The 10,997-nt window shown below is 37.5% G+C and overlaps 2 protein-coding genes across 3 annotated transcripts; both read left to right on the top strand.

The window, feature by feature from the left end:
* Positions 1-1,260: 1,260 nt before the first annotated feature.
* Positions 1,261-4,083, top strand: LOC137959275 (DNA repair protein XRCC4). Its single transcript, XM_068806665.1, has 5 exons — positions 1,261-1,482; positions 1,589-1,731; positions 1,985-2,113; positions 3,196-3,318; positions 3,717-4,083. The coding sequence occupies exons 1-5, from the start codon at positions 1,338-1,340 to the stop codon at positions 3,960-3,962; spliced, it is 786 nt and encodes a 261-aa protein (XP_068662766.1). The 5' UTR covers positions 1,261-1,337; the 3' UTR covers positions 3,963-4,083.
* Positions 4,084-4,299: 216 nt separating this feature from the next.
* On the top strand, positions 4,300-10,593 carry LOC137959274 (flowering locus K homology domain-like). 2 transcript variants are annotated; one of them, XM_068806663.1, is made up of 7 exons: positions 4,300-4,518; positions 5,620-5,912; positions 8,647-8,893; positions 9,242-9,390; positions 9,493-9,780; positions 9,872-10,066; positions 10,217-10,593. In XM_068806663.1, the coding sequence occupies exons 2-7, from the start codon at positions 5,631-5,633 to the stop codon at positions 10,394-10,396; spliced, it is 1,341 nt and encodes a 446-aa protein (XP_068662764.1). In that variant the 5' UTR covers positions 4,300-4,518; positions 5,620-5,630; the 3' UTR covers positions 10,397-10,593. The 2 variants fall into 2 exon arrangements, with proteins under 2 accessions (XP_068662764.1, XP_068662765.1); XM_068806664.1 differs by lacking the exon at positions 4,300-4,518 and adding an exon at positions 7,395-7,554 and having other exon boundaries at positions 5,842-5,912.
* Positions 10,594-10,997: the final 404 nt, after the last annotated feature.

Here is a 10,997-nt window from a genome sequence, read left to right on the forward strand (position 1 = left end):
TAGGGAAATAAATAAATATTAATAATCAATCTAATATATTACTATACTTAAAGATAAATTTTTAAACATGAGGCACTAATAGTCCCTATAAATGTATTTTTACTAAAAATTTATTTTCAATATTTATTGAAAAAAAACACTAATAGTCCCTAGAAACGTATTTTTACTAAAATGTCTTTTCAATTTCTTCAAGAGCCATGAGGAAGGGACAGTCGGAGTTTAAGAAAGAGTTTTTTTTCTTCACTTGATGATGATCTCTCATGTGCGAAATCGTCTTTGCTGAGGGAAGGGATCTAGCGGTGCCAGCAAGGACCTGTCATCTTTGATGACGGCTGCAATAGAGGCGGCGACAATGGAAACAAAGGCGGAAGCAGATGAGGGGAGGAATAAATTGAACCGAGCAGCGGCGAAGGCGGTCGACGAGTAGTTGTCAATGGCGACAGAGGCGGCCACTACAGCGAACGGAAGGGGCTCAGCGATGACGAGGGGAGGAAGAATTTTTCCCCCCTCGCTCTCGCTCCCGACTCTCGAGCCCGACTCATTAACTCAAATGAGCCTTATCCGGATCTCGAACTTACAGATAAATTGAATCAAATTGAGCCGGAACCTAGCCAAACTCGAGCCGTTCACGAATTGGCTTGGTTCGATGCCACCCCTAGATGGCCCGCTTTCACGGTTACACCTCATTTTGAAGAATTCTATCAGAATACACTATATCATTGCTTGTCCCCCCCTTTATGAGATAGAAGTTCTATATTGCAAAAATTACCAATTGAACTTTTTCTGACCTCAATTCAACTTGGAGATGTTAATGGAAATATTTTGAAAATATTGTAAATTTTGAAATAAAAAATATAATAATTTGGTAAATCAATGACATATCAATCAAGATATTGCTTTATGTTGGTTTCAGAAAATCAAGAAAAATATATCTTGATGTGATTAATATAAATTATAATAATAATAAATAAATCTTGATTTAAGGATTCATATTGTCTTATCTGTATAGGCAATAAACTTCGCGTAAAAATTCATTCTGGTTCAATTTTTTTTCTTTTTTCTTTTTACCCTGTGGATTTGATTCCTAAGACCGAAATTTCATTATTCATATAAATATACTCGTGTCATAGAATGTCACTAAAAAGGGTTCCCAATGAAACGAAGGTTGTTCTTGGCCCATAGAGCTACATACGTCTGACCCCCCCAATAAAGGGTCGGCAACCGTCTAGGCAAACCAGAACGTCAACTGCTCATTTTGGAAATTCGGGACGCAGAAGAGGCAGAGACACCTTGTTAGAAAGTTCGGAGCTTTGTAGTTGCGCAGCAGAAACACGGCCATGGATTCTGCCAGATACACCTGTCTGAGACTCGAGGTTCAAGAGAGTGAACGAGAAAAAGAAGTGATTTTCGTTAAGGGCACTTGGTTTGCTACCCATTTTAAACTTTCTATAACAGATGGTCTTCATGCGTGGACTTGCATTGGTAAGCTGAAGCATCAATTAATTTTCTGCTATAAATTTCGGAATCGATTCATCTTCTTCGTATCTGTTCTTCTTATTGGGTTTTCATGACTGGGAGCGGTGGACAGCACCGGAGTCAGAAGTTTCAGAGAGGGCAGAACAGTGGGATCAAGCAGTTTCGGAATATTTGGAAACAGCGGAGAGGTACTTGGGGTTTCAACAGCCTGGTTCCGTCTATCGCTTCGTTGATGCTGGGGATGGTCACAGAAGAGTCAGTTCGTTTTAATGTTTCTCATGGTGTTTCTTATATTTTGGAATATATGTTCGTAAAAAGAATTTTGTAGGGGAACTGCAACAATGTCTATTAGATCTCTGTTTTATAATCCTTCAAAATGACTTGAGCTGCAGCAATGCATCTTAAACATCTGTTGTAATGCTGCTTTCTAAACTTCTTCTATGTAATTCCGGTCACATGTTCGAAAACTTTTCCCTGCTAATGTTTTGGTCCTGATGTTTTATGGCAGCTATCATGGACATTTGAGAAGCAAGGAACAAAGCTAGAGTGGAGATGGAAATGCCAACCATCATCTAATAATAAGCAAACTACAGTTGAAATCCTTGATTTTCTAATGGATGCAAATATACGACTTAGTGTAAGATCACTTCTTCTTGTTACTTTTGGGTGCTCCTCCAACTTGTTTGCATGACTGTTGTTTCGATATGAATAATTCTTCTGCAGCTATGATCTTTGTGCTTTGGGTTCAATGATTAGCCATTTATGGGATTGAGCATCTTGGCAACTTAACCCTGTTCAGTCTCGGAGAGAAAACTGACTCTTGATCGAAGCCAAATCCAATCTGAGACATAATGAGACTTTCTTCCTCATTCCAGGAGCTTAAAAATCCAGATGTCACTATATAATTCATTCTTTATTCTACCCCATCCCAGGAGCTTAAAAATCCAGATTTCACTATATAATTCCTTCTTTTGTCTTTTCTAGTTTTGCTGATAAATTGACCAGTTCAATCCACCATCTCTCCTTATCATGACCAAGTGCTGTAAAACCTTTAAGCAAAAGCAGTTAGTTCCCTTGATAAAGAACCTCCCTATTTATTAAGGTCTCTGTATCCTTAGTGGAGATCATTAGAACCTTCCGATTTATTAATTTCTCTATATCCTCATCAGAGACCATTTGTTATCTTAAAAGTTTGCATGTCCTGCCACCAACTTGGAGGACTTGTATGATGTCAAGTGTGATTATATTATGGATACTAACATGTGACAAAACTATTTGCTGTAATACATGGTATTGACCAACTCTGGAGGCTACAAGCCCCCCTAGAAGTCTTGAAAATGTGCATACTTCTTTATTGTGAGTTTTCCTAATTTCATGGTTGCCCTGGTTGTGTTGCTTCATGCATTCCAGTAATTATGGGTCACTCTTATGAGCAAAAATAATTTCTCATTGAAAAATAGGCTTTATTAGTAAACTTTTGAGTATTTTGACAGTTTTTTTCTTTTTTTTACTCTCTATATTTTAGTCGCTAATCCTATTGTGACTTTATGCATATTAGGTACTTTCATTTGTATGATATTAATAGACTTGAACTTATGGGTTTTTTATCTCATTATTGTTCGACAAGAAGAATAAAAAGAAGAAGAAAAAAAGAGAATTTTATGGACCTGAAAGATTTTTTACTGTGATGGTCTTTACCTTTCATCAATGTTCCTGTAGGAAGAAGTTGTTAGGAAGACACAATCATTTGAAAGGTTGAAGGTGGAAGCTGAGAAGTGCCTGACCCAGAGTGAGAAGTTGAAGACTGAGAAGGCTGAATTTGAATCTGCCGTATATGCAAAGGTGAGTATGATGTCCTCGTCCTGACTTTTTGAATATGTTTACATGAGAAAGCAACAAAGTGATTCAATGTGTTGTCTCTCATAACTGTAAAAGCACCTAGTTCAACTTGCAAGTTCTCTTCCACCAACACTTTTTTTAACTCAAAGAAACCAGTTCCTGAACTGGCAATCTTGTTGGTCATCAATAACTCAACTATACGTGGTATTGAGGTCATTTCCCACTTGAATGCTATTCTCCGGATTTCCCATTGGCTTAGTTCTTCAAGTCTTTCTCCATTCAGTGAGAACTGGATGGCTATTGTTCAGGCATATGCAATTTGAGCAAAGTGGGTTCCTTTTTTTTTTTTGTCTACTCGCTCTAAGAATTTTTATCTAATTCTGTTTCTTCTGTATCTTTAGTTTGTTGCTGTATTGAATTCGAAAAAAGCAAAATTACGAGAGCTGAGGGACAGGCTTCAGAAGCAAGAAATTACAACAGGGAAGACACCTGAAGAGGAGGATGATTCCACTGATAAAACCGAGTCCTACCATGAAGGAAGTGATGATGGAGAAAGTAAGGAAGCGCAGGCAGAAAATCTTGCAGGCACTTCATCAAGTGTTTCTACAAGCAAGTTAAAGGGTCAAAAGAGAAAAGCCCGCCCGTAGGTGTTTTCTGTGTATGCTGCAACATGTTCTAACTGTCTTGTATAAATCTTTGTACGAAGATTTTACCTTGTAAAAGAAGGTATGCTGAAATTCAATCCCAAAAAGCTGGAATTAGGGCGAATCAGAAGGGAATTGCCAAAACAAAAGGAACAATTGGTATTCAACCTGTCATGGCGCAAATTCATGGTTTTTCTCCTGGGTCCAATGAGCCGAGGGGATCTTAACATTTTTCCTATGGCCCACTATTCCCGAAGCAGGCTGAACGGAACCTAATGGACTTACTAATGGGCTAAGCCCATCATTTCAGTAGGCTGTAGAATGGATCTAAGTTTGAATCGAATCTCCATTTGAAGGCAGGGGCGATTTCGTCAATTAGCATAAGCAAATTGCAGTCTTCCTCAAATTCCATTACCACGTCATCGTAGCCACCTCGCTCCAAATCCTGTAACCCCTAATATCTCCCCTCCCCAGCTTTCTCCCAATCTCTCTATCGGCTCGAATTTTACCCTAGCTTCTCCGCCATTATATCTGCAAATAGAGGAGCGCAACAACGCGTGTAAGTAAACATTCCTTTTTGGTCGAAATTATTTGATTGGAACTGATATCGATTTTATCTTTTTTGTTTTTTTTTTTCCCGTTAGAAGGTTATGTATTTTGAGCTCGATGTTGGAAAATACGAGAGCATTTTTTCCCCTTCTTCAGTTTTTTCTTGCTGTTTTCCCTCTACCTAGTTGAAGCTACCGTCGGTTGGCTTTGTTCTTTTCCTTTTGCTCGATTTGGGTCTTTTTCTTTTATTTGTGACGTTATTTTTTTCTATTGCGAGACGCGGGGTAATGCAATTGTTGCTTCGGAGGGGTTGCACTGTTTTCAGTTTTTTGCAGCTGGGCTTAGGGACATCGGCAGTGTTTTCTCTGGTTGTATTTGAGACCTTGTGTGAAAACTTATCTAGGTTTTTGGCGTTTGGTTTTAACTGATTGGTTTTTTGTTTTTTTTATATTTTTCTTTCATTGCGAAATTGTTGTATTTCTTGTCCCGATTGAATAATTGGCCGAAAGAGAAATGAGCTACTGTTCTTTGTTTAGCTGCATTTCTTTTTGGTAGATGTCTTCTCTTCACTACTTATTGGTAATTGATGTATCTGAAATGTCATTTTTTAAGTATCGGAAAATATACCTTTTTTTTTCTTTGACTCTAAAACATAAAATTTGTTCCACTGTTCCTTATATTTTTCATTATTAAGTGGTTTCACAGTTTCTTTCAAAGTGTGTTATATTTTATTGTTCGTTCAGAATGCTAGTAGTGAGCAAGGTACTTTTGATCCCACTCGCTGGAATTTGAAAATGTATGGTTGGCAATGGTTGTGTAGGTTCTTTGATTACTTCTCTGATGCTTTCTACTTACCGTTTTCTTCTTCTAAATTTTGTCCAATCCCTGAAAGTTGCATTTCACTGAAGAACTTTTACGTCTTTGATTCATTTCATAAATTGCTAAAATAATTTAGCTATGCATGTTTTCTACTTTTAAAATTATGATTTATTTTGTTGGGCAACAGAAGTGCCTCAAATTTACTTTCTGTCTTTTCGAATGCAAACAACTTACAGTGACTGGAATCTGTTCATAATGTTAAGACTGATGTCTTGGGTTGGTTGGTGTTCAGTATAATACAGTATGGCTGCTCCAGCAGAAACCATTGGAGAGCCTGATACAACAGAAGTTCCTGTAAGTACTCCTACCCAACAAAAACGTAACCGTGAAGATGATGTGGGAGGTGGAGCTGGTGAAAAGAGGTGGCCAGGATGGCCTGGGGAATCTGTTTTCCGTATTTTGGTTCCTTCTCAAAAGGTTGGTGGTCTTATCGGTCGCAAAGGGGAGTTCATAAAAAAAATGTGTGAAGAGTCAAGGGCACGTATTAAGATTCTTGATGGCCCCCCTGGTGCACCTGAAAGAGTTGTAAGTTTTTGTATCTGCCTTTGAGTTACTTGTTTAGTGCTGGTGAAGTTAATGTAATATATTGTCAGATAAGTAGTTCTATGTGCTGATATTATGGTGGAAGCCTGTTATTCTCTGAGCTGTGCCGTGTGAGTGTTAAAAGTTGGGAAATATAATAGTTGTTGGCAACTTATAGTTTCCAGCATCATTTCAAAAAAAATAAAAAAATAATTGATCCTCCTGATCTATACTAGTAGTTTGATTCCAGGTTTTCATAATTATACATGTAACAAACAATAGGTGCAGCATGTCTTCTGACCAAGTAGAATTGAAATGCATGTTGGTTGCTGTTTCCTTGAGTATTGAGTGTTTGGCTTATGTGGTGTTATATGAGCTGCTTTGCATCCAAATGCTGTTATTACAGGTGGCTATTGTGTAGATTTTTCTGATATAGACATTACTGAATTAGAGCTATAGTGGAATAGAAATGTCAATGTTTTATGTCTCACATATTGGTCACCAGACACTAGAGTTTGCAGGTTTGGATGCGTTTTAATCTGGATTAAATAAATCCATTCTAACATATGACTAAATTTGAAGGTCATGTATTATTTATATTGGAGCTGCATTGACAGGATATAAGATACTTCATGGCACCATTTTATGGGTATCAAAATTTAAACAGATTGCAGTTAATTTTCTATTTTAATAACTAATACAGAGGTACTTGTAAGTTATACAGCTTTATATCAGTTATGCTTCTAATCCATGATGGGTTGCTCTATCCTTTGGTTGATCTAATTGGCCCTCTTGGTGAAGCATGATGAGAACCGTCCACTTGGGGGTTCAAGTACACAAACATATGCATACACGTGTTGCCAATGTTCCAAGATTGCCTAATTGATGTAGTTTATTTAGGTTCTAATCCATGACGAGATCCTTTATTTGGCCAGTTAGGGTTAGTATGTCTCTTTTTTATCAACTTCTTGGAGAAACAATATGTTCCATTAACAAGAGAACCTACTGGCTCATTTCTTTGTCTGAGTGATATGCAGTATCATTTTCATATAGAATCTGAGAGTGAAAGAGGATGAAAGAGAGCTAACTGAATAAGTGATGCATATATCTTACTCAAGTAAACTGTTCTACAGTTGTCTTGGACAGGCTGTCTATACGAACCATGAAGTAGGGCATCTTTTGGATGCATTTAAAATTTTGTTGCTTTCACAAAACAATTCTTTTCAGGTAAACATGACCTGTTGCTTGTGATGATGAGATAGAGGCTATTACAATTGTATCTGCAACCTGATTCGTGAAAAATATGATACACCATCAATTCCTTAACAAATTCTCAGACAAGAAGTTAGTTAACAGAAATGTCATAGTGTTTTCTCCTCTCTTAGTCCAATATTTTATTAGGTATAAATCATAAAAACATTGCCTCAAGTAAAGGAATTTAATAGGATGCCCTTACATCCCAATAACCACAATGAGTGTGTGCAGGTTTAAGGCTACAATATCTGTCATCTCAGTAACTCGAAAATAGAGGAACCGTTGACCCAGATTGCAGTGATCAGTCAAGAAAGTTGATCTCATTAAGCACTCTCAGATATAGCACTTTGGATGAGCATCTATGCCAAGAAGCTGGTCTGCTATTTCTCGGGTAAATTCAGAACTTGGTTGACTGATATTTTGGGACATGGCCAACTTCCTAGGATATCTGGTCTGAACTAACTTAAGAAAATGATAGAAAAAGGCTCCCATTACTGGATAAACTGAAATTTGAAAACATGCAGGTGCTTCTTTTCTTTTTTCTTTTTAATAAATGGTTATTAAAATTTGAAAAAACTTAATACTTCTAGGTACTGAGGCAAAGTTAAAATGTTGTAGTTGTGAAAGCGAAGTCTTTTAGAGATCTTACCTTTAGAGGAATATTACCTAATTTATTTGTTCCATATTTTATTTTTTGTAACGGCAACAAGAAATAAATTATATAGGTCTGGTCTGGTCTTTTTTTTTTTTTTTCAATTTTTACCACTTGACAATGAAATTATTCTGTATGTTTGTGCATGTGCATACTTACAGTCAGTAGGCTTCAACTGTATTTGTACTCGCTGCTTGTTTGTTATCTTTGTAGTTTTCATCAATTCATTTCAAGCCTTTCAGATCTGAATCAATTCATCTACACTCTGCATTTTCTCTTTTCATCATTTTCTGTAATTCTTCTTTATTTGTTGGTTTTTTCTTCCTTTTCTTCTTGCATCTCACTCTTTCTTTTTTTCCATTGCCTGAAGTTAAAAAGATCATAGGTTGTGGTTGTTGACTTGGAGTTGTATTACCTTTAAGATAAAAATGTATTTTGCAGTAGATCTTGTCAGAGGAATAAGTATCCTCATTGTGCAGTTACTTCTGAAGACTATTTTGATGTTGGGCTGTTAAAATTGTCATTTTATCTGATGACATGATATCTGAATCTTTTAGATGCCTATGAAACATGTTCTAATCTAGAATAAAACATGAGGTACTCCAGATCCAGTTTAGCATCAGCATTTCACCTGAAGCTTGTAGTAGAGGGGGGATTTTTTGTCTTATGTACAACTTCTGTAGGCTTATGTATTTTACTCAGATAAAGTATAATTTAAAATAAAAAAATTAGATATAGTCTCAGATTCTTGCTATACTGTTTTTCAAAAAAAAATTATTATTTGCTTTAATTATTTCTATTTTGCCGCTCACAAATTTTCTATGACAAAAGGTGATGATTTCTGCAAAGGAAGAACAGGAGGCTTCAACCCCCCCTGCCATGGAAGGCCTCTTACGAGTCCACAAACGTACTGTGGATGGTTTAGATGGTGAGACTACTCCATTGAGTGGTGGTGGTTTAGTCTCTACTCGGCTCTTAGTTGCTGCATCACAGGCAGGGAGTCTCATCGGGAGACAGGGGGCAACCATCAAATCCATTCAAGAAGGCTCAAATTGCATTGTGCGAGTTCTTGGAACAGGTGAGGATTTTAGAAGTCCATCTTCTTTGCTTTCTTCTTCTTTGGTGAAGATAATCAAATTAGTTTCTGTGCATAATTTTTTGTTTTTAGCATCTGCTCTTGCACTATCATTTGCTATCTACTTATGTTAAATCTGTTAGATGGATCACGATTTGATTTTCTGTTTGCTAGATTGTTATCTTGATTTATGATGGTATTTTCTGTCTACAACACCATTTATAGTGCTCTGAAATGAAGAGATCTTCTTGCAGATGGGCTTACTCTTTGTTTTGTTTTCTGTCTTTATCATCTTTGAATATATTGAATTCAGTGGCCCTAATTTTGGAGGTTTTATAATTGTTTCTGCAGAAGATCTACCTGCTTTTGCTCTGCAGGATGACCGACTTGTTGAGATACAAGGGGAACCGGAAGGACTGCATAAAGCTGTAGAACTAATTGCGACTCACTTGAGGAAATTTTTAGTTGATCGAAGTGTACTTCCACTCTTTGAAATGCATGTAAGTCTTTTCCTTGCAAAGAAAATGACATTTGATATATCCTCATTTTTTATTTAAGGTCATGAATTCAGATTATTGTCTAATAAAGTAATACTGTTGTAGATGTCAATGCCACCACAGCATTCACAAATGGAGCCACCTCCAAATATGCAACCTCACCAGCCTTGGGGCCACCCTCCAGGTCCCCCAAACCCTGCTGCTACTATATATGGGAACAACTCTCACTTCATGCCTCCTCGGCCCCACGATAGTTATTTCCCACCTTCAGATTATCCTCCTTTGGATAAACAGCCCCATCAAGGTTTATCCATGTATGGGAGGGAGCCTCCACCCATGGGAGCACATGCTTCAGCAAATGTGCCCCCTTCATCACAATCAATGATATCACAGGTTATTAGCTTACTCGGGTTATAAGATTAATATTTTATTTTGAATTTTAGTCAGATTAATTTGTTATTTACATAAGATGCTAGTTTCTCAGGTGACACAAAACATGCAAATTCCATTAGCTTATGCTGATGCGGTTATTGGAACTGCGGGTGCAAGTATCAGTTATATTCGTCGTGCCAGTGGGGCAACAATCACAATTCAAGAGACACGGGGTGTACCTGGTGAAATGACTGTCGAAATTAATGGATCTTCAACGCAAGTCCAAACTGCACAGCAGTTGATACAGGCAATTCTTGAACTTTATTTTTCCTTTATTGGGATTCTTTTGAAGCTTTGTGTTTTTTGGTGCAATAATTGGCTTATAGCTGATAGGTGGCCATTGGTCATTTGAAGTGTCTTAGGTTGCCTTGTAAACATTACCCAATTTTTGGTGCAGAATTTCATGGCAGAAGCTGCAGGAACACAGCATCCACCAAGCTCAATTGACCCGGGATATAATTCCTCTTACCAATCTCATGGCTCAATGTATTCATCTCCTCCTAGCACAGGTCATGCGGCGCACACTGGCACCGGAGGGGGTTATGGTTCAGTTTACGGCACCAACTATGGGTTCTAGGCATACATGAGGACCTGAAGGTTTAACCAATTTGGTAGTGCTAATTTTAATGTGGACTGACGTCTTTAAAGATCCAAAGAATTTTGCAGACGCAGTTGTGACTCTTGTATTGAAAGGCGTGTCAAAAAACGAATTCAGGCTGACATTGTTCCTGTACATTAGGCAACTTTGTGATTTAATAATCTGTAGTTCCTATTTTTTAGACTTGCATGCTTTAAATTTTCGTTACTGTCGTCGTATTCTCTCTTTAATCTGATGAGTTGTATGCGGGAGAAGCCTGTTGGATTGAACTTGCATTTTGCGTTCAGTCTCTCAGCTCTCCCTAGAATATTTGTAGTACGACCTGCAATTTTCATCCTCCATTCCATAAGCAGCATTTTCTACAGTTTGGTGAAAGCCAGTCGTGTTTACTCTCCGTTTTTTTAAAAAAGTCTCATTTTCGTTTTTGTAGAGAGTATTTCTCCCTCTCGTTATTCTCTGTTGGAATTTGTATTTGTATCGACCGGGCCATCCTTGTATAAAGATCCGTGGGGTTGCTTTTCTAAGAGGTTCGAGCCTTTTAGCCCAATGGTTTCAACATGGTATCAGAGTAGGTTGGTCC

Source organism: Aristolochia californica, unplaced genomic scaffold (assembly GCF_029961685.1).
Source record: "Aristolochia californica isolate CCGP_79_NKW_82.1479 unplaced genomic scaffold, dmAriCali1.0.hap1 SCAF_3, whole genome shotgun sequence".
Lineage (NCBI taxonomy): Eukaryota > Viridiplantae > Streptophyta > Magnoliopsida > Piperales > Aristolochiaceae > Aristolochia > Aristolochia californica.